Source organism: Buteo buteo, chromosome 26, assembly GCF_964188355.1.
Source record: "Buteo buteo chromosome 26, bButBut1.hap1.1, whole genome shotgun sequence".
In the NCBI taxonomy this organism is placed as follows: domain Eukaryota; kingdom Metazoa; phylum Chordata; class Aves; order Accipitriformes; family Accipitridae; genus Buteo; species Buteo buteo.
The window spans coordinates 6,854,078-6,877,905 of NC_134196.1; the positions used below are offsets into that span (position 1 = coordinate 6,854,078).

Genomic DNA, 23,828 nt, shown 5'->3' on the forward strand with positions numbered 1-23,828 from the left:
CATTTTTAAAAGGTTACATTAAAGAGTGTTTGAATGCTCTAGAATGTAAGTGGAAGTGAATTAAGTTCTTAATAACAACTGATGTAGCACAGGAAAACAATGTATTTTCCATCATTTTTTTTTAATTGAATAGCAAGAGTGACTACTTTATGGTTTTGTTTCTTTTCTTTAGATTGCACAACTGAAAAATGAAATTTGCTTATTACGTCAGTCAGAAGGTGCCAATATTGTCTTCCGAACAGTGAATCTTCCAGAAGGAATGGTTCCTTCAAGTGTTAATATGATTAATTCTCTGAATGAATATTTAATACGTCTTATACAGGTAACTCATTTACACCTTGATGTCAAGAATATTTGTAACATATAGCTAATTCCTCCAAAATCTAGTACTATGCCAGGTATGGACATGGGAGAACTCTCCAAAGCTATCTTGAAGTTCTGACATCCAGTAAATTCTTTGGGCTATTCTGGTTTTTTAAAGCTATAAGTATTTTGCTGTGTTGTAAGCCTGGAAGGTAATACTTAATTAAATTTTTGACAACAATTTGGATTTTTTTGTTTTAAATCTGAATTTTGATCTAAATATTTGCCCGCTCCTACTTCTACAGTTGCACTCTCTATGAGAAATTCTTTCTTACTGCTGTCAGGATTCCACACCTGAGTCTGCATGTGCAAATCCTACTTGAACAGTTTTTCTCTATACAGCAAAGGTCTCTATTTATTTACCATATGAATATTCATTCCATTATTTGTCAAAAATATGTCAACATTTGTAAACAGGGGCATAAATACATGGAAACCAAAGCCAGTGATTCCCATGGAAAGCATAGCAGACAAGCATATAGTAAAGAAGATTTGACTCTCAGAACTGGAGTGAAAAGGACTTACCTTTTTATTATTATTGTATTATTTTGTTCTGTCTTTGATCACTTTACTTTTGTTGATTAGACAGTATTTTTCAACTGTATATGTTAGTAGAAGAGTATTTGGGTAAACGAGAAGCAAACATCGCTTTCCAGTTAGACATTCAGTTAGTATTCTGTGTGTGGTAGCAACATGTCATGGTGTTTTGAACTTTGAGGGCTGTAATCCATAGTGCAATAATGCACTGTTTCACACCTATTAATATGAATGCCAAAGTTTATTGCGCTTTTTTTCATCTGTTCCTTCTAAAGAAAATAAACTTTTCATACCTGCAGTTCACACAGTTCATGACAGAAGCATCTATTGTGAAAATGCAACTGGCATTTTCATTAATCCCTTCATGTTTAAAACCTGTGTTAATCACTTCAATATTTTTATTTGGAAAATAATCACTAGGAACTGGAAAATAAAGAAAAGTTACTTAAACAATTAGAAGATGCAGTAGAGGACTACAAGCGAAAATTTGCAGTAATTCGTCATCAACAAGGCTTACTGTATAAAGAATATCAAAGGTATTGTTCTCTTTTCTGAATTACGAAAGTTCAACTATCTAAATGTTTAATAACTCTGAATAGAAGATTTGCTGCTGTGTTGAAGTAGTTCTTTGGTTAATGTCATAAATGCTGCTGCTCTTGGATATGGACTCCGTATGTTTTCTTTAGTCCTGTAAAGATTCAGAAAACTCTTTCAAAAACATTTTCTGATGGACTCTTTTCATATTGCATACTTTATAATGAGGATTGCATTGTGCTTTCTGCCTCTGAGATCTTGTTTTTTATTAGAATCTGGTATTATGGAGCCTTCAGTCTCATTTTCTTTTGCTTTTACGTATGGGTCCTAACAGTTTTTCTGAGTGGAAAAAACCAAACCTGTTATCCAAATACAGTCACACAGATCTCTGTTTCAAAATTTCAGATCATCGGGACTTCATAGTTGGTTTTCTTTCAGACTCTTTGTTCCTTTGTATGCTTCACTGAATCTAATTTCTATAAAATTTTTCTTAAGGTCAAAAATCCAGGATTTTCATCTGTTAGGAGCATAGGGATGAATATTGGTGATTTGGATTCTTCAATTAACAGACTGTTAGTTGTGTCCTCTTTATGTTTGGATTGGAATGAACAGTCACTGGATGGCTTTTGGAATAAGGGTGTTTCATCTCTTAGGACCTTCTGTTTGTTCTTTGAATCAGTTAAGACTTCCCAGATAACATTATCTCTGTTTTAGCAATTATAGCTTTTTGAACATATTAAAGGCTATAATGTACTACCTCATTTACTACTAGATTAGACATCTCCAATGACAGGCATAAGATGATGATTCAAGGCTCCTTCTCCAAACCTGTTACAGATTGAAGGTAGGGGAGGGGATTCTTTGATTTGGCATCCTATAAAGACTCACTTTTAGAGCATTTTCTTTCCTTTTCCTCCATATTCTTCCATTATGGAAGAAACTAAGAGCTCCTTTTTGAAGAGAAAATACTACTTCTGAAATACCCTTGATTATTTGTTTAAACTAGCCTAAACTATCCTATACAGTCTATAGAAACTTCCTTATTAAACAGGTATAAACAGTTCACAGTCTTTTTTTGTTTCCAAATAAATGAATAAAAGTGGGTAGAGGAGACTAGTTTGGGCCAAAGTGAAGTTGAATCTTTCTATGTTTTTGTTTCTTTTTCACTGAAATAGAAAAAACTATGGTGGGAAATTCTGTCCTTTATGTATTTGAAATAAAATGAATGTAATAGAAGGAAAGATTTGCAAAATGATTGAAAAAATTGAGGTAATATTACAGCCATTGCCTGCCCTGTTCTTTAGAAGTCTGACCTCTAATGCAGAATTTGGATATGGGAAACCTAAGTTTAATTCTGTCCCCTTCCTGAGGGAAATTTGGACCAACATCCTTTAAAGAAAAAGCTAGCTACTATGCTGTGGGGAATTCTCACAGGATGAGTGAGTAATCTTTTCCTTATGATACTGTACCGTTCTATATGATGAATTAAAAATACTTCAGAATCAACTTAGGTATTCTGTCTGTCAGGAACTGCAGAAGCCTTGTTCCCCTTGCAAGTTGTCTCTCTTAGCTAATGAATGTGCAAGTGCTTCGTGCAAAGGAAACGGTTATGGAAAGAGACATTAATTATTTGTCAAGCCATTTTATCTAGCTGTAAATCTTACCAGCCAAATTATTGGGCACAGTTGTGAATATCTGCTGAAATCTGCTGGGTGTAGTCTGCTTCAAAAAGAAAAGGCCCATTTCCAGACTCACAGCATGGTAAGTGCCAGTAGTATGATTTTTGTGTCCCTCCCTATAAAAGGGAGACGTGGCGTTTCCAGAGAGGTACTCAAAAGTGGAAAAGTTCTTATTGGCAAAGTTCTAAACTTCACCTATTTTTACAAAAACACATGCAAGAAAATAATTTGAAATACGCGTGTGTAATTTAAAGCAGATTAAATCCCATGTGTGTATATTTTTGGGGAGTAGGACATCTCTATCTCTGCACTATAGTACACAAGTGAAGAAGAGGTAACACACTTTAACTCAAGAATTATTTTCATCATTAAACCAGCTGCAGCCTAAACAGAGGGGATAGTTTTTCAGGAATCCATCTACAATTTATAATGTCATTTTCAAATTACATTACTCCTAAAAATAAGTATCTTGGTCTGCAATATTTCAGCGTTGCTGTTTCAGTTGCAGTTTTAAAAATCATCAAGTCTTTCATCATTCTAAATGAAAATATTTAATTACTCTTTTAGTCAAAAGGAAAGCTGGCAGAAAGAATCAGAAGGTATGAAAGAGGAAAAGAAGAAGCTAGAAGAGCAAAAAGAACAGGATGCTACAAAAATAAAGGCATATTCTGTAAGTAATTTTGTTGCTTTCATTTTTCAAAAAAGGTTTTAATACATAGAACAGAGGGTTTAATACAATACTGTAATTTGTTAGATGGGGAAAATGTTGCAGGGAAAAACTGCTCAATTCAAATCAAATCAGAAGGGAAGTGGTTTATTGATTTATTAGTGGAATGTAAATAACTAGCAATCAGTGAACTATAAATGCAGAATCAGTATCAACAATACAAAAGGTAAATCCCAATATTAAGGCACATACAAAATGTTACTGTAGACCTAAAAATCTCTAAGGACCATTCAGGAATTAATCCCAAATATTTCTCATCCCACACACCCACATTCACACAGTTACGTTCACTCCTTGGCCCCTTCAGGTTACCAGCACACACCCCCTTTCCTCCACACACATCCCCCTCCTCGTGTGTGTGCTCCGGGGTGCTGTGTACGTGTGGGGTGCTCTGGCGTTCAGTGTACCCGTGTGCCTCCCTGCAGTCTGCTAATCCGTGCGCTGGCAAGAAATCGCCCCGGGAGGTCACGTACGCACACGAGAGGTGTGGGTGCCTACTTGTGCCACTGGGTACCTCCAGTCCATCAGCTGTAGCGCCGAGGCTCGTGGTGTGCAGCAGGGGGGAGGCACTCACACTGCAGGGACAGTGGGGAAACTTCTGAAGCTGAACTAGGTTGAGTGCTGCATTATAACTCTCTCTGCCCCTGCTGTTAGAAGTTTTCATGCTTCTTTTATACTAACTTTCAAGCTGACTACTTTATTTCAAATCTCTAATTTTATGGTTACTATCAATCTCGTTGATGGTCATCTTTCTCTTTAACATTATCAGTTTTGAGCAAATGCCCCCTCCGACAGTCTCAGGTATTCTGTTCACACACACTACTTACAGTCATGCTGCTCTCTTAATGGCAGTTGTTATCCAGGCTGTTTGATTGGGAGGAGGAACAGTGCAGGCACCCCCATGGTAAACACATTAATTTATACTAAGAATTAAGGTTATTACTTTGAATTACATCTTATTTATGTATACCAGTTACTGTATGTGTATGTGTTTCACAAAAACAGGAAACAAAATTCATCTTTGTATTTTGATTTACTTCCACCAAGACTGAATTCAATATTCTATTAAGAAAACTGAAAAATAACTTTTTAAGAAGGTGGTATTTAAAAGTTCCTGGAATTTATGCAGGCACCTAATCACATAGTGCAATTTTAGATGGCTTCAGGTGTCTTTGTGCAGATACCAAAAGCTGCTAAATACGACAGAAGGCATGTGGGACACACATGTCCTTTTAGAGAAGCAGACACAGGGCAAGGACATCACAAGGTGCTCACTTTTCTTCATTAGTCTCATAGGAATCTGGGATTCTACAGCTTCAATTTCTACTCCCTGTCTCCTTGGCAAGCTGATGTGTGCGACAGCAAAGCTAAAGCTCACATGCCTTCTGAGACCTGAGTTGCTGTAGTTCCATCTCCCCCTGCCACCCCTCCTCGGATTTATACAGCATGCAAACACATGTGTGTGCACACATACACACAAACATACATGTTTCCACAGGAGGGATCCTGTGGTTACCTTACAAATACTGGTTTGGTCCTCACAGTAAGACGTTATTAGTGTTTGTTAGGAGCCATAGCGATTCTATTTGGTTTAGGAAATTGTTCCAATACATTTATTTTGATTCTAGTAAAAGGGGGGAAGACTGATGACAATGAATGCATGAAATTATTTTTATTCTAAATTTTGAAAATTTCAGCACTAACTAAAATTCCAGTTAGTCCGCGAGATGTATTTAGTTTATTTTCCTCAGAAACTAATGATTTTGAAGATTTAATTTTTTTCTTTTGTTATAATAGAATATTGCACGCCTATGCATGTGTTGAGTGTGAGTATATGTTTTATTAGGAAAAAGAAATTATTTCAGACAGTTGAACAGAATTGTTACACCTAGATTAAAAAATGTACAAGAAAGCTTGTCTACATAGCTGAGTTTTACCATATTTCTGTGCAAAGTTCTTATTAAAAAAAATAATTTTACAGAATTTACTTAGTGCACTTCAGCTGGATCCTGATGAAACAAAAAAAGTGCTTGCAGAAAATAATAGAAAAATAACTGTTTTACGAGTTAATGAAAGGTCACTAACAAGGCAGTATACCACTTTACTTGAAACGGAACGGCATCTTAGGAAAGAAAATGAGAAACTAAAGGGTGAAATAACACATATGGAGACTGCAGTTATAGAGAAGATTGGAAACTTGCAACGATTCAAGGTATGGTTTATAGTAGTAATAGTACACATTTTTATTTTTACAATTTGGCAATAAAGACACTATTTTTAAATGGAGGCAGTACTAGTTTCTTGAATGCATTACCCAAATGCTTGTTAAATGCTGTTATAAATACTGTTAAAACATTCTTTGTATTTAAATAAGCATCATAATACGAAACCTGTCAGTTTTCCCCTTCTGAAGTTGCTTCAACAAGTTCTTTTTATTGAAAGTGTCATATGAAATCAAATCTTACTTTTTGGCCTTGCAGGTTGCTAGGGCCTGTATTAACTCATCTTCATAAAATATGTTTTTGTCAGTGCCTTATGATTGAGAAGCAACTATTTATAAAATTACCCAGAGAGCTGGAATACCAGAGAACTTTTGTCAATGTGTATTGCAAGTAATTTATAAAGATGGACAGTAATTTAGTAAAATAAACCTGTATTGTGTTCTAAAGCATTATATTAAGTGGTGTTCTTTTTCCGTGGAGTAATTTTTCAAAGATCTAGCAGACCTTAGTAACACATTGTGTTGATTATTTTCATAGGAAATGGCTAGCTTTAAGATTGCAGCTCTGCAAAAAGCATTGGATGGTAGCGTGCCATTGTCTGAGCTAGAACTGGCTAATAAGCAGTATAATGCATTAACTGCTAAATACAGAGATATGTTACAAAAAGATAACTTGCTCATCCAACGGACAACAAACATGGAACACATGGAGGTAATGTTTGCGTTATGTTTGAACCCTAAGGGAAAAAAACCTCATTATACATTCATTCTGCATTGGTTTTTGTCCTCACTTAATAGATAGAACAGAAGTCCCAGTGCTAGAACTGCTGGTTATAACAGTTCCATAGTGGGTATGAGATGTTGTAGGCAGTCTTACTCTTGCTATCGAATTTTAATTTGCTTACCTCGTATTTTCAGTAGATTAAGAAACATACACAAAGTCCCAGATTTTATGTCAATGGGCATACACAAAAGCATTTTGTTTAATTGTTTTGATGGGTTTGGTGGTTTGTTTTTTTTTGTTTGTTTGTTTGCTGTTTAAGTTAAGCTCTGGGTATGTTCCCTCACGAAGTGTTTTTAGTTCTTTGATTACTAAAACAAGGCTGGCAGAAGGAATATTTGCTATCATCCTCAGTTCTGGAAGTCATAAGGAAAGTATAATGAGTGTAAACACTTTCAAAGCTTTCTCTCAAAGTAAGTGCTCTTACTAATTCCTGACTTACAAGAATGAAATGTTCAGTTCCAAAAGGCAGTAAACCTTTGGAATTTTAATTCAATAAAAAAAGTAAATAACCAAAGATAGATCACAGTGTGTTTGCAAAATGTCATAGGGACTGCAAATATGTAAACATTCCTTTGAACTTTTATTCTCATGTAGAAGGGAGCTTCTTTTCAAGAGCTGTGAAGCTGGCTTCAAAGATACGTTACTACCTCCCACTTTTCATTTATGTCAGAAATAATAGTCCAAGAAAGTAGTAGTTTAACCGGTAGTTAAAGCTCATGTCATGTTCTTGTCTGTTGGGTTTCTGTGTTTGACAAGGGTTAAATACATGTGGTGGGTAAACTTACTGAACTATTAAATTTGTGCGCTTGGGAACAGGTAGGTGCATTTGTGTTAGCTAAAGAATGATTCTTTCTCTATTGTATGAAATTTTGTGTGTGTGAAAATTTGCATTGCCTATTTCAGCAATTTCATAGAGCTAGAGAATTATTTATCAATAGCAAACTAAAATGCATTTAGAAAACTAGAAATTGAAAATTAATATGAAGTATTCAATTTGTTTTACTGGTTAATGTGGAAATTTGTGTTTCTATTTGGAGGAGTAAACGAACATTTACAAAACTACTGTTTGGCATGATATTAGATGCCTGAAAGAACTAAAAGAAGCATATGCTCAAATATGTATTTATGTGCAAGATGAAGTATCCTGTGCAGGATGAAATATCCTCCAGAAGTTCTTTCCCACTGTTAATGAGGTGTTAAGTATGACAAACATAGATTTCTTATATAATTCTAGACACTCTAGGAATCACAGTCACTGTTGATAAATATTCACAGTAATACTAGTTGACAGTAAGATACAACATAGAGAGCAAAGACTAGCATTTTTACACTTAGGAGGAAACTTAGTCTCTTCTGTTGCCATATGTGTAGATTATGGGTTGTGCATAGGTAAAATCTGTTAATTTAAAAGATTTTATAGATACTAAACATTAAGTCTGCTACAGTTAAGTAGTTTGCTGTTACGTTGTTACTTTTTTGTCATACAGCGTGAGAATGAATCCTTGAAAGCACAGATAAATTTATTGAATAAGGAACTGGAGATTACGAAAGAGAAACTTCACACTGTAGAACAGGCTTGGGAACAGATGACTAAACTAGGCAAGTATGAAAGTTATAGTGCAACATTAAAAATCAAATGGTATGTCCTGTTTAAAAGTAATATTTTAAAATGTTTTAAAATTGATGTATCTTAAAACAACAACAAAAAAAGTCAAAACTGTTTTGTATCTTTCATTAACAGTCTTTATTTTTTTTTGGTGAATTTTTTTATTTGTTTGTTTCATTTTATTTATCTGTTTGACCAAACCACGTTTCATATTTTCCTCTGGAAACTGTTCCACGTTGACTTTTCTTGGGTTACTGGGTCAAGGGCTTAAAAGCTGGAACTTGTAAAGCAACATAATCTGATATTTTTTTTTTTTTTTTAATAAGGTGCAATATGTTCTAACTTGATTGTCAGCCAAAAGTATTTCATAGGTTGTCAGGAAAATGATTGCTTTTTCCTGGTGTCATGCTCTGCAACAAAGTATTTTTTCTTGATAGCTGGGGCTTCTTTGTGTACAATTTACATTCCCATTATTCAAGAAGAACTCATCCACATCTACTTCTTTTACAGATCTTAAAATAAATTTCCTGAAGATTTACCAGCTGAATTAAGGATAAAGTGAAAGGCTACATTGAAAATAGCTATCAGTCTCAATAACCATGGTTGCAGATATACCCATTTATAATTTATAATAATACTTTATTCAAATTAGGTATTTCTCAAACATGTAATAAGGCAGGATAACCATGCCTCCAGTTTAAAAAAGTAATACAGGTGTTTCAATAAAGTTTATCTGACAGAGAAAAAGCAAAACTCATGTTCTGTTTCATGATGCAAATTAGTTGAATCAGCTTGTGTATTCCCTAATTTAAATATTTTTTAATGTAGGGGATGACAATGCCATGGACAAGGCCACAAAAGCAATAACCAACAGTGAGATTTTGTCCATTTCTAAGAAAATCACAATGTTGGAAATGAAGGAACTAAATGAAAGACAGAGAGCAGAACATTCACAACGAATGTATGAACATTTACGGAATACTGTAAAGCAAATAGAAGAACGTAATTTCGAATTGGAAACAAAATTTGCTGAGGTAAATCTGTTGAGATTTAGCGACATAACTTGGTGCATCTTAAAAGTATATTTTTGAGCTTTTCAAAAAGTATTAATCTATTCTGTATCACGACTGGCAAATAAGCTTATGATACAAAATACAGCTGCCTTTAAGAGCTGCAATTTTGCATGCGCAGGACATTTGTAAAAAAATATAACTAATTAATTTGTCAGTAGTTTATTTCAAACTTTAGTTAATCTCTGTAAAACGTGGTATCTTGACAGACAGTTGGCTAATTTTTCAGCAGACTGCTAGAAAAAAGTCTATTCTTGACCTCTTATTTCTTGTGTCTAATTCATATGATCCCTTTTCTGCTAATTTTCCCTTAATTACCAATGTTCCGAAAAATGTTAGACCTTTGCATCCCTTTTGCAAATGATAGTGTCATGATTTGGCTGGCTATGTCCTCTGTCACATGCCAAATATTATAATACAGAAACAGAAGAGAAGTCATGTGCCATTGAAGCTGATGATCCTTAGTATTCCTGTCATATCAGTTTTAATTTTCTTAGATTTTTTTGTGCCCACTATTTGTATTTGAAGTTTGTTACATAAATTCATTATTTAACAGTAGGAGACTTTATTATAATTTCCAGTCTAAATTTATTTATAGGCAGTTGTACACATTTCTTCTTGTGCCAATGTTGGCCTATAATTTAAACACAAGGGAAAAGAAAGAATAGTTATGTTGACGGGAACATTGATAGATTGTATTCATGCCCCCTCTTTGTGCTTTGCTTGACTTCAGCCTAGCTATTTTAGATTGCTGTTGACTGACTCACTGTTTGTTGTTTTAGTAGTATTTGTTACACTGTTTTGATTTGGGACATGGAATAACTGAAAGTGTATAAAACTTTTCAGCATCTGTATTGTTAAAGCCTTTTCTGATGGCATGACTTCTTTTATTTCATTAAGAAATACCTCAAGTGATGAACCCTAGTATCACATTTTCCTTTTTCTCTTTTGTATATATTATTATCTGACTTGTGATACATTTAGGTATGTTGGTCTTCCTTCATTCTGAGTTGATGAACTCCTAATGCCACAATTTTTTCATATTAGTTCCTCCATGCATCCCTTTTTTCCTCATTTCTGTAGCTCCAGGACATACATTTTCTGTTTTATATACTCCTGTTGTCAGTGCCTCCTAATCTGGCATCACTGCTTTTTTTTGAGAGAGAGACATATTATCTAAAAAGACTGTGCTGAGGTAATTAATGAAAGTTTTAAGTGATACCTGTTGAAGAACTGGTAACTAGAAGAAGTCTACTAGTCATCTTCTAAACTCATAAATCTACTTCAACACAATTGTTAGTTTTCCAGATAGTACTGCCTCAAATATGTGAAGTGCAGATAATAAGATACACCATGCTTTTTTTGTTTGTTTAGGAAATCAGTTATTTTATTAAGGAGTGGTATTAGATTAATCTGCCATGACTGTATTTACTAAACTAATTCCTGAGGCTTCTCTATGTTGCCTCATGCTTTCCAGATGTCTATCTTTTCTTAATGCTCTTTGGTTTGAATTGAAACATTGATTACTCAGTATTTAACAATCAACTTGAAAAATCAGGATGTTTGAAAGAATATCACTTAATTATGAAAGTTCTTTTTAGAAAGAACAAAAGAACTACACTATTGTGAGTCTTGGCACTTATAACCTGTACTTGTGTTGCCAATCCTGATGTACTAGACAGTACAGAAATATATAGGTAAGCCTGTTCATTTCCTAAAGAGTTTACAGTCTTTTTTTTTTTTTTCTTATTTTCTTATTTTAGTTTAAGAGCAAGTGATTGTGGTAATGTTTTTAAGAAAATTCACTAATAAAAATTGTGCTTAATTTAGAATCCTGTTCTGGGCCAACCTATGTATCTGTTCCTATGTGTGTGCAGTGCTGCAAACAAAAAGATGTTTAAGCAGAGAAGAAAGGAAATTGTTTTTTGAACACAGCTGAACGGTGTTTTGTAATGACTAAAAAAGAAAAGATACTTTTGGCACTGCTTTTTCTTTGCAGGGTTGGGAGCAGTTGTGTGCTTAGGATACCATTTTGTTTGTTTCTGGTTTTGGTTTTTTTTTTTAAGCTCACCAAAATCAACCTTGAGGCACAGAAAGTTGAACAGGAATTAAGAGATGAACTGTCAAAGAGTGTAAGTAAGGCAGTAAGTGATGCAGATAGACGACAAATCATGGACCTAGAGAAGCGTGAGATGGAGCTCAAGACTGAAGTATCAAAGTAAGTGTTGAAGTAACAAATTTCGAATGCAGTGTGTTCAGAAGCACGTGAAAATGACTATAAAGAAAGTAATTTGCTTCATTTTGATTTGAACAAGGAATTAAGTGCTGGTCTGGATAGACATGAGAAAGTGTGATAATAACTTAGATAGTTATTACTAGTATTTTTAAACTAATTAATTCAGGTTTATTTTGTTTCTGTGCCACAACCTGCCTTAAATTTACGAAAATCTCATAAAAAATATGGGGAAGTGATTCTTACTTACAAAGAGTCATAGATAGCGAAGATTAAACTGGGGGGGGGGGGGGTGCCATTTACTTACAAAGGATTAACTTTGTATGCATAAATTGAAAAACTGATCTTTTTAGATATGTTGATATGGACATTTGTCTTTGAGTAAATAACGTAATCCTGTTCTACTCCTAAACCAGCAAAGTCTGTGGGGATGTTTGCAGTGATTTTTGACACTGAAAATGAGTGATTAGACTTGGGGAAGCAGAGAAAGGAATTGAGAATGAAACTGTTCGAGCATTTATGTCCTGAAGTGGGAAAGAAATAAGAGGACAGAGATGCTTAGTTCAGGTAAAAACCATGGCATTGTTTTCCTGGAATAGGTTAACTGCTAGCAAACTTCTGTATAACTTACAGGAAAACATCCTGCGAAAAAGTTGAGAGGAATATAGAAGGATTTTCGTAAAAATGACTCTGAGTAGTAGAGAAAAGTATGCTGAAAAGAACAAAGTCTTCAAATGTTTTGATATGAGGAAACATACTAAGCATCTTTTCTTAGCATCTTTTATGTAGAAAACTTAATAGGTTATTTGGTGGTTTCAAGTGACACAATACTCGTTTTCCTTGCAAGGTTAAGAGAACTGTCTGATGTAGCAAGAATGCAAGTTGAAGCTCTGGAGGCACGCCAGCAATACAGAGATAAAGAAGTGGAATCTCTTAGAATGCAAATTTTAGACTATCAGGTAAAATTCAACCTTTATTAACACTGCAGTTTGGATTTTTCTCCCTGGAGTGAGAAGAAATGAAGTAATTTTACAATGAATTAGGAAACTGCAAAAGCATTTCAGAAGGCAGTTGCCTTGTAGTGGCCATACCCTTTCAAGTGTTCTCTATTACATTAAGTATTCCCTTCTCTATTTTTTCCATTTCTAGCTGTACAGCTATTACAGATCCTGAGCTTTTTTCCATGTTATTTAGGTAATATTTATTCCTATATGATTAATAGCTCATGGTCAATATTTAAATACAATATCAGGAAAGTGTGATCATTTTTTATAAGACAAGCAATGACTTGTAAATCTTGAAGACTTGCAGTAGACTTATTAAATTGCTTTGTTATTAGCTGAAAGAATTTCTTGGGATTTGTTTTCATGTTCGAATGGTTCGAGTCTCTAAATACAACACTTGTGTCAGCTTTTACGTTACCATATTTTCTAAGTTCAGGTATACATTTCTTCCTCATTTCCACTTGTTTGGAAAGATACAATTTTTAAGATCAGTATCTGAAAAGGTGCATTTCTAAAATCTGGCTGTAGAAACAATAGTGGAAAAATAAAAAGCTGGTTTTAGAGGCTAATTCTTGCTCTGGTCTATGGAATAAAATACATGCAATATGTAAAATAAAAAAAATACTAACTTGTTTATATTTACATATACACTCCATTGACATATTCAAAATGAAAAATAAATTTGTCCTGTAAATTTTGTTCTTAGGCACAGTCAGATGAAAAAGCAGTTATTGCAAAACTGCATCAACATATCATAGCCCTTCAAGGTAGTGAATCTGTTGCTATAGGCAAATTGGAGACGCTTAAATTGAAACTACAGAAGGTGGAGATCCATAATCTGCGTTTAGAACAGAAGCTTGATGAGAGAGAGCAAGCCTTATATTTTGCCCGATTGGAAGGAAGGAATAGAGCCAAACACCTACAACAGACAGTTCAGTCTTTGCGGCGACAGTTCAGTGGTGCTCTGCCTTTAGCACAGCAAGAAAAATTCTCTAAAACAATGATTCAGCTACAGAATGACAAACTGAAGATCCTGGAAGAAGTTCAGCATGCCCAGCAGGAGCGTCGAAATGCAGAAAACAGAGCATTAGAGATGGAGTTAAAACTGAAAAGTTTAGAAGAATTAATAAGTGCATTGAAGGATACAAGAGGAGCTCAAAAGGTTTGCTGTTTTACAACTTTGAATAGCTTCGTTCATCTGATCTGCATTTAAATTACATTTCAGATCAGCTTGTTCCCTAAATGTCTGTTTTAATGTAGAACTTAATGATTTCAAAGTACACTTTATTAGAATGTGACAGCTACCATTTTTTGTTTTCCTATTTTAAAAAAGTAATACATCATTAGTTATTTGCCCTGTAAAAGTCAGCGCCGTCAGATTTACTAATTTTCTTTTGTGGCCAATTAAGTGTCATAGGAAGTAGAGCCTATCTATGAATTCAGTTATATTAAATTGAAGTAAATTATGAATTGAATTAAATAACGAATGAAATTAAATTAAACAGAGTAGCATTCTGAAGTTCTGTTTCATGAGCTTGCATTGAAATCTTTACTACAAATCCATGTCCTTTTAAATAAATCCAGGGGCAATAATTTAGGCAGCATGGTCAGACGTTATTGTATTCATGTAATTCTACTCAATCATATTTTGCTAGTGTAAACAATGATGCCTTGAAATTTGAATACAGTTTTCTCACTTCTCTTCCAGATCACTGTGTATTTTATAATATGTTTGTATTTGTCATAACTAAAGATGTCAAATATTTTTCTAGAGCATTTTGACATAAATATGTCTGTTATTCTTAGTACATGTGCATTTTTTAACACATACAGGTTTTAATGTTTTTGAAAATCTTTTGCTGTTTTAGAAAAGTCAGCCAAACTTCTTGCATGCTTTTTTTGTTCAGTCTGGACAGAGGCATAGGGTATAGCTTAGTTAGGTCATTTGAAAATTATTTGCAATGCACTTGTCAGCGTAGGGGAAACCCATTGCCTCTCAACTTGTCTGCTGCACTTTTCAGTCATTCCGCTTGCAGTTTCATACTCTTGCCATGCCTCCTCACTCAAGAGAAGTGAAGAAGCTTAAAAAGGCAGAACGTCTTTCTTCCTGTTGGTTTGATAAGTGTCATACTGCCTCAAAGTCAAAGAGTGTAGCTGCATCTGGTTGACCTGTGGGCATGGTAAATTACAATACTGTGTGTCATTCATTATTAGGTAATTGAATGGCATATGAAGATGGAGGAACTCCATCTGCAGGAACTTAAACTCAATCGAGAGATAGTCAAGCAAAAGGAAGAGGTGAAGTATTTGCAAAATATAATTTCTGAATATGAACGTACAATCAATAATCTGGAAGAAGAAATTGTCCAGCAGAACAAGGTATGTGTTTCCTTCATGCTATTAGAAAAACAGTCTATTCGTATTTCACTAGGTGATTTTTAAAAAGGAATAGTCTTCCTAGTAAGGTTTTTAACATAGATGTTTGTATCTTGGTTCCATAATTCTTTTTAATAGCACATTTGAGTATTTTACATTTTGGTATCTCTTTTTTTCTGTTATAAAATTCTGGGTTTTGGTTATAAAATTCCCATTGCCTTCAATAATTAAAATACCTTTATCAAACATTTGTTACAGTTTCATGAAGAAAGGCAAATGGCTTGGGACCAGAGGGAAGTAGAACTGCAGCGCCAATTAGACCTGTATGATCATCAACAAAATGAAATACTTAGTACAGCTGTAAAGGTACATGCACGGAATTAACTAAAAATAGACTTATAAGCACATTTTTCAGAGCTGTCAGATTACATGAATATGAATCTTTCTGTGCAGTTAGAAAAGGCTACAGGATCGGTTCCAGACCCTAGCTTGCCACTCCCACAACAACTTGAGTTGGCTTTGAGAAAGATTCAGGAGCATATTCGAACAATCCTGGAAACTAGGGCAACCTGCAAATCACTGGAGGAGGTAATTAAATGTATAAATTATCATATAAAGGGACAAAGTTTGTATTTCTGTGCCCTTTAATTTTTATATATAATGTCAAATCCCTTATAAGTATTTAACACAGAGAAAATGTAAATAATATAATCACACTGTGACTAAAATGAAATATTTTTCCCATTGCAACAAATTATTGGGGAAAATTTTTGAATATTTTAGATTGTTTGTTTAGTAGGGTAAGATGCTCTTGCTGTACAAAATCCAGTTGACTGTAGCTAGTTAAATTTACCAAGTGTTACATTAAATTTAACGAGTAGCACAGCAAAATCCTTTTATCTTGGGGTGCTAAATTGAAAATCTGTTACAGAAGATAATTTGTGGTTCTTAAGAAATTTGAAAAACACCAGCTTCTTAATTTGGTAGCACAAAATGAGTTGCATAAGAGTCTTGTGCCAAGCAAATAATACATAAAGACCCGGTAATGATATTCTGGGACTTTTTTCATCTAATAGTAATCCCATACAGCCAGAACCAAGTGCAAAACGTTTTGTGTTTACAAGTCTGTTAAGAAAAATCTTTCTGGTACGTTTTTAAAAAGTAAGATCTTTTTGCAGTGTTTGAATTCTGGAAATGCAACAACTGCCTTTCATTGCAGAAATTAAAAGAAAAGGAAACTGCTCTGTGGAAAGCTGAACAAAATGTTTTATCAAGAGACAAAGTTATAAATGAACTAAGACTTCAATTACCTGCAACATTAGAAAGAGAGAAAATAATGGCTGAATTAGGCAAACAAGAAGATGATCCAGAGTACCATCATGCCATAAAAATTGCTCATCAAACCATTGCAAATATGCAAGCAAGATTAAATCAAAAGGAGGAAGTGTTAAAAAAATACCAACGTTTGCTTGCTAAAGCAAGAGAGGTAGTTAAACTTTTGTACAAAATTTCTTCTACTTGTAAGTTGTTTTAGTTGATTCTTTGTTTCTCTCATTGCTAGTGAAATCTTAAGAAGTTTCTGACCTCAGAGGTAACAGAACAGAGATGATTAGTAATTTTTTATGTAGAAAGCTCATGTAGAATTTTTTAACTTCAACTTTTTAACTTGGCTTGCTCAGTCAAGAGGTTATGTATATGATGTCTGTCTAGGAATTAGTGTGACAGGAAGAAAATTAAGATTCTGCTGTGATAAGTGGTCTCAGTATATTGTATATTTATGTGGGATATTCCAGTACTTGCAACAATGATCTCTGGACTGCATCTTGCAGTGAATTTGGAAGGTACAGGAAAGACATGTTAAGGCATATTTTAAATTAAAGCATATTTTAAAGGATAAACTGTGTAATTAAGCATACTTTTTATTCTTTATACCCTTAAAGCATATTTTAAAGCATAAACCTTGTGTCTAAGAAGTACTTCAAGAATAAACATGCATCAGTTTTGGTGTGTTTGGGTCAGGAGCGTATTTCTGAAGCAGACTTCCTATCATCTTAGCTTGGTGTGCTGTGCTTAACATGCATAGCTATTTCTTCTGGGAGAAATGAAGTGTTTTGGTTTGGAACTAAAGCAGAAGATACAGTCTAAAAATGAGCCTACTGTGCTCTGTCTGCTAGCAGACATTCAATTTACAGGATCACACTGTAATCTAAAGTAAATAGACCTGAAAAGTACATAGTATGGGTATCACTATCCGTACGGATATTCATAGTTGGTGAGAACCAACACCAACTGTTTTGCTCTCCAGTTCCTGTCCTGTTGTGCCATACTGCTTGCTACATAGCTTAAAACTGCAATGGTAGGGTTTTTTCCAATAGTGTTAAAAAGGGGGAAAAAAAATTGTTGATTAAAGCAAGAAGAAAAGAATTTTAAAAACTGCCAGAATTAGAGGAAAATTTGGGGAGCAATACTGAGCAATAAGTGAGCAATCAACATGAAGGTACTGTAGTTTCATGACTTTCTGGAATAGTGTGCATCATTAGAGTTGTATTTTTATTTTGAACTAACAGGAACAAGAGGAAATAGCAAAGAAGCATGAGGAAGACCTTAGAGTTCTACACCAGAAGTTAAATTTGCATACTGACAATTCTCTTAATAAATTCAAACAGACTGCTTTGGTGAGTTATGTGTATTTGTGGGATTAGTGAAGTTGTTCCCAAATTTTTAAAATTGTTGCTCAAAAGAACAGTTTTGCAGTCAAAAGTAAGTAAGAAATTATGGTGGGAAAAATAAATGGGTGGTTGATACAGAATTACTGTATTATTCTTGAGAGAATTTGCAAGAGATCGATTAGAGTCAAGTGTAAAAAACCAAAGTTACCACCTCAGTATATACGAGTATTTTTCATATCCTCCTCATTAATGGAGACTTCTAGGAGAGGTATATTTTGTTTTCTGTTCTTTTCATTGAATCTGTGGTTATGTTAAACTAATCAATTTCAATACAAATTTTCTCTTGACACTTTATGATAAGGTGAAACCTGTATTTAACTGGTTATTCTGTGGATCATTAGATGCACAAAACTCTTTCAAACCAGTGTGACTGCTTTCTCTGCAGACTGAGATTCACATCTAAGTAAATAAACGTTAGATATTAATGTTTGGTTATATTCAGGATTGAGTTTAAAATGCATCAGTAATGTTTACCTTTGATTTAAAGCTTAAAATGTTCATCACATGCATTTGTTCTGTTTTACAGGAGTTAATGAAAAAGACTTCTTTATCACTTTCCAACAACAAACATTTTCTCCGCTTAGCTGAAATGGAGCAAACAGTAGTAGAACAGGATAATTCTCTTGCTTCACTTGTTGGAAAATTAAAGAAAACATCATCTGATTTGGAAAAACAAAAACAAATTACTGTAATGAAAATCAAAGAGTTTGAGACTATCAGAGCCCAGTAAGTTTTTAGACTGTTAACATAAATCACAATTGGATTGGATCAAGTCAATTATGTATTGCTGCTACAGGACTGGTCTATCGAATTGAACATGTTTTTGCTTAATTTAAGATTTGGCCGAAAACACTAACTCAAAAGAGTTACTATGGTTGGTAATTGTAAATTATTTTTAATCTGTAGCGCTTTTGGGGGGCTAATATTGAAAAACCGTGACTTGGAAAAATGCCTTTCAGTTGTTAGCTTTGTGCCATTCAGTGGAAAAGAAAGTATTCAAGGAGTCTTGGTATGAGAGTTGTCTTTAAACTACTGTGCTATTTGCTGGTTTGTGTTTTGGTTTTTTTTATCCCCTGCTACATCCATTTGGGCTTGCTGCCTAACAAGTTTAAACTCACAAAAATTTAACCCCTGTTTAAAAGGAGAAAAGTATAATGCTTTCTTTACCTCTGAGGGCCAGGAGTTAGAATGAACAATGCTCTAATCTCCTTTTGCTGATCTTTTTGAGTAATTTACTTATTCGGTGGAGGCTCCCTTTGTTGAGTCAGTCGTTTTTTTGCTGTTTCCAAATCTATGCATCATTTCCTTTAACAATAATAAAAAATATAACATCGTGCCCTTTGTTATTTATTTGGAGTTTGCTAACTTGATTATTGCAGTGTACCCTATTAATGGTTATTTTTTATTAGGCTTCAGGAAAAGCACACAGTTGATGTGGAACAACTAAAAGATGAAGCAAATGAATTGAGGAACGTGTTATGTCAGATGGAGAAGGAATTAGCAAATGTAAAAGCTGAACTAGAGGTCCAGAAAGAAGCAAATTATAGAGCACCCACAGCAACACTGAAAAACCTGGTGGAACAGCTGAAGAGCCAGTTAGCCATAAAAGAGAAGCAGCAGAAAGTTAGTCAACAAGAATTTATCCCTATGTCACATAAAGGTTTAATGTTGCTTAATGCTTAAGAATTCTACATACATTACAGCAGGAGGTAGAATATAATTGCGTAATATAATATAGTAAAATATAATTGCCTTTTCTTGTTTTGTAATGTTCATATTAGCAGCTTCTTCACTTAAAAGAACTTGAATTTATTATTTTTAGGCTTTGAGCACAGCACTTCTGGAACTCCGAGCAGAAATGACTGCTAATGCTGAACAGCAGATTATTTCTGCTGCGTCACAAAAAGAGGCATATATGAATGTCCAGGAGATTGTTGACAGGCAAACAAAGGGGCTTATGGTGAGTGCTAAGTAATATCATTGTATTGCATTGTTGTATTGTTGATAATCCTGACTTTGGGGGCTTGCTGTTTTGTTTGTTTGTTTGTTTTCTTCTAGACACAGATAGAGGAATTAAATAATCAGATTACAAAACTTACAGATAACCTCAAAATAAGTAAAACCAGGGAAAGTTCTTTGTCTGATGAAAGAGATGAGTTGAACCAAGAACTTCAGAGGAAACAAAAAGCATTTGCTAAAATGTTGAGAGAACAAAATGAAATGGAAAAAGAAAATGAAGAGCTGAAGAAACGGATTAGGAGGCTAAACAGTAGCATTCAGGTAGAAGTGATTTTTAAAAATATGTTTGATCTTGGTCAAGCTTCTGCATAGATGTGCTGGTTTGGAGGGGAAAGATGAAGTACTTTTGGCAGGCATTGAGACTTATACTTGATTGTAAAATTTATTTTTACTCATCAGCCAGGTTACATGTGAGCTATTAGCTTTTGCTGTTGGCAGCATGCCTCAAATAAAAGGAAGAGACTGAAAAATACTTGCTCCTTGAACTATGTTTGAAAGAGTCGGAGGAGTTGAATTACCACTTTCAAGGCTTCTTTGAAAAATGGAATTTTGTGGTCTTTCTGGCTGTCCTTATTTCCCCTTTCAGAAGAAAAGTAAAGGATTTACAGTAGAATCGTCTAATTTATTTTTTTTAATTCAGCTACTCGCTGCTGTTTATTCAGTTTAGAATGCAAAGTTACATTCCAATACTTTTAATTTAAAGATAATTCTTAAAAGATCATTTAGGTTGTAAACTAATTCTACCACTTGGAATTAAAGTCCTTATTTTTTGAGTGGAGAAAAATACTTAGGTAGTGGTCATTAAACTTTAAGTTTGTAAAAGTTTGTAATTTTTCAGAGCAAAGCTGATGAACAAAATATGATAGATGCACTTCAGAAAAAAATTAAAAAGTTGGAAAGTGAGCTTGAGAAGAAGTGTGAAGAAATGGAGAAAAAAGGTGTAAAAGAAGACAAGGTAGGTGATACATAAGATTGTGGCTTTGAAAGACATCATCAGCCTAGGTCTAGGCAGTTTAACTCTCCCTATTGCCTTTAAAAAACCCAACCAACGAACCAAACTTGATCAGAAGAAAAGCAGTTTCATGAGTGTAACCTCTTTGTGTTTCCCATGCTCTTTATTAGTGCTCTTGTTGCTTAGTACTGGTATATAAATGTTTTCCTGCCCTTTTTGTAGAATTAAAGATCCATTACAAATCTTAGAAAACTAAGATTTTATAGATAGCAGTGAAATTGATTACGTAAGTGCTGTCAAATGTGCATTTGCAAAATCAATGCAATGATAAAAACATGAAGTACTTAGGAGCAAAAGTGTAAATCTTAGAAGGGATGATGCCTGTGTAAGTGATTATTCTTTGCAGTAGTGATCTCCACATACAAGAGGTTCAGAGTGATTGGAGATGTGTTCATTTTACCAGTTGTTTTGTTTGTTTTTTTGCTTGTTATTATACTACTTCAGTAACTAATTAGTGGCTTGTCAAAGTAATCATAAAGTATGCTGGAATATTATCACATGCTTGTATAATGACATTCAGACTATGGTATTAAATACTATTCTAGGACTGTTGTTTAGTGTCTAGAGATACTTTTCTCAAATTTTGCATGTTTCTTCCTTTTTCCAAGGTTTTGCTTTCTGTCTGTCCCTTAGTAGCAGTAACTGTTTAGAATGAAGACAGAAAATAAAGTACAGGGGCTAACTGGCAAAGAGAGAAGTCCAATTAAAAAGAACAAAAATTGCTTACAGGAATATTGACTGTGATTTTTCAGTAGCCATTTGTGATTACATAAGTAGAGGTTTTAACTGATGTATAATTTATAGTTACTGAATTGTAACTTTAAGTAAAAATGACCAATTTTACAGCTGTGCAGCAGGGACATACAGACTGCTGGTGAGCTGCAGAAGACAGATCTGCTGTAAATTGGCATAGAAAAACACTTCTGTTTCTTTAATCTGTCTTCTTTACTAACATGTAATTCAAAGTAGAAGGGTACATTGCACTAGCACCTCTAATTTCATAAAATGTGTCACTCCTTTTTTTGTAAAATAAGTATTAAAAGCTAAGGAAGAATTTGGGAATAGCATTAAACTGCATCAGCTTTATACACCAGTCACTACAGTATACTTAAGGTATCCAGCTGGGCCTGCTATTTACCTTATCTACCATAAGGTAAATAATATATGCCTGCTGTGGCTTCATGTTTTAAATTGATAAATGAAGAATATATCATTTGCTTATTTTGCTTTAAGAAAAAAATTCAGAAAGAAATACATAATTTATTTATGTGCTTCACAGACCTCCAAAGAGGAAATAATTAGATGGGAAGAAGGTAAAAAATGGCAAATCAGAATGGAAGGATTGCGGAACAAACTAAGGGAAAAGGAAAAAGAAGCAGATGCTGTAGCCAAACAGCTGAATACATTGAAGGAAATTTATACCAAGTGAGTTGGTTTTAACAGATTCCGCTACAAAATGATGACATAAGGGAAATCCAAATATGTTTGCTACGTAATAATTATAAGAGTTTGTTATGTTTATAAGACTGATGTCTAGAATTTGATATTGCTATTGAGATTAAAAAGATTAGTTAACTTTCAAGTAGCAGGCTACTCCTCTAGTATCCTTTCCCCTGTAGAAGCCTTTATTAGAAGAAACTGTCTCTGAATAAAACTAATTAAAGTCCTTTATTATGCTTCTTGTATATAGCGTTCTGTTACTCCCATGAAACAAATAACAGCTTTATGAAGACAGGCTGTTTCTCACCTCTGTGTTATTTAATCAGATTACTAGGATTGGATACAGTGCTACTGTTACATGGAGTGCTACTGCAGGACTGGCAGTTCTAGGATTATGAGATGGAAGCCCTTCAAAAAAACCACCTGCGCAGACCCCCTGCAAATGTTACATTTAGTTCAGTACGGTAATGGCAGGGTTTTACTGATAAAAGGTGCAGAAAAGAAAGGAAACTGTGATGGTGATTGTAGCTGTCGTTAGATTGTGGTTTGAAACTGCTTCGAAATGGCATTTAGTCTTAGCAAGTCTTGCATGAATTTCACATAAAAAGCCGGCAAGACCAGCAAGGTTTATATGACATGGATAATACTGATTTAATGTTCATTGTTTTTTCCAGGTTGTTTTTGTTTTTTTTGTGGGCTTTGGGGTTTTTGTGGTAAAGCTGTACTGTCTATAAGGTAACCTTATTAAACAGAAAAGGGGTTGTGGTTCAGTGAGCAAATAAATTGCACTTGTGGATTCTTTAAGACAGCAAGTGTTTTCTCCTCAAGAAAGCAAGTTAGCAAATAAAGTTTTAAATGTAAATTTACTGGATGTTACAGGACTGAAAAAGAGAAAATTGCTTTACATAAGAAACTGAAAACTACTGGTGTCACTGTTGACCGTGTTGTTGGAGTAAAAGCCTCAGAGACTGAAAAAGAACTGGAAGAACTAAGAAAACGGAATCTAGATTTAGAAAACGAAGTTGCTCACATGAGGTGAGAGGCATTTTAAAAGAATCTATAAAAACTAAAAGATCTAAATGAGAAAAAAATCTGTGGAAAGAGATAGAAAGTCTCTATTAGAGCAACTGATTCAATAATGGAAAAAACAGATGGGAATTTCAAAAATTCTTCTTTAAGTCTGTGATGAGCAAACTTAAAGCTACTTGGGAGCAATTGTGCATGTTCAGAGAATATGCAGCATTGGTTCATTATTCTAAAAAGCTAAGTAACATGAAAAACATCTGGCTCCTATTGTGTAAAATTATAAGTACAATTTAGAGTTGGTGAAAGTTACTGGAACTGCTAAGTTGTAGTTAGGGAGTGTATTCTTAATCAGTGTATCCACTATCACAGTGTATAGTGTACCTGAGTAATATAAACTGTACACATATCAAAAGAGCAGATTCCTTTTGCCAAAGTAAGTACTTTCAATTCACAGGAATTAGCTGAAAT

The 23,828-nt window shown here is 34.2% G+C and overlaps 1 protein-coding gene across 7 annotated transcripts in view; it reads left to right on the forward strand.

Moving 5' to 3' along the window:
* The window catches only part of CEP290 (centrosomal protein 290), a 55,372-nt gene that overhangs the window by 18,305 nt on the left and 13,239 nt on the right, over positions 1-23,828 (forward strand). For all 7 annotated transcript variants that reach the window (XR_012654521.1, XM_075058203.1, XM_075058204.1 and 4 more), the window contains 22 exons: positions 173-322; positions 1,321-1,436; positions 3,681-3,783; positions 5,822-6,052; positions 6,600-6,773; positions 8,333-8,444; positions 9,280-9,485; positions 11,588-11,739; positions 12,602-12,713; positions 13,465-13,920; positions 14,973-15,137; positions 15,393-15,500; positions 15,588-15,722; positions 16,354-16,620; positions 17,702-17,809; positions 18,390-18,589; positions 19,273-19,486; positions 19,686-19,823; positions 19,922-20,143; positions 20,721-20,837; positions 22,174-22,319; positions 23,214-23,369. Coding sequence is in view for 6 of the 7 variants with exons in the window: in XM_075058203.1 (XP_074914304.1) it covers positions 173-322; positions 1,321-1,436; positions 3,681-3,783; positions 5,822-6,052; positions 6,600-6,773; positions 8,333-8,444; positions 9,280-9,485; positions 11,588-11,739; positions 12,602-12,713; positions 13,465-13,920; positions 14,973-15,137; positions 15,393-15,500; positions 15,588-15,722; positions 16,354-16,620; positions 17,702-17,809; positions 18,390-18,589; positions 19,273-19,486; positions 19,686-19,823; positions 19,922-20,143; positions 20,721-20,837; positions 22,174-22,319; positions 23,214-23,369 (3,788 nt within the window). In the remaining variant the exon portion in view is untranslated. The remainder of the gene's footprint in view (positions 1-172; positions 323-1,320; positions 1,437-3,680; positions 3,784-5,821; positions 6,053-6,599; positions 6,774-8,332; positions 8,445-9,279; positions 9,486-11,587; positions 11,740-12,601; positions 12,714-13,464; positions 13,921-14,972; positions 15,138-15,392; positions 15,501-15,587; positions 15,723-16,353; positions 16,621-17,701; positions 17,810-18,389; positions 18,590-19,272; positions 19,487-19,685; positions 19,824-19,921; positions 20,144-20,720; positions 20,838-22,173; positions 22,320-23,213; positions 23,370-23,828) is intronic.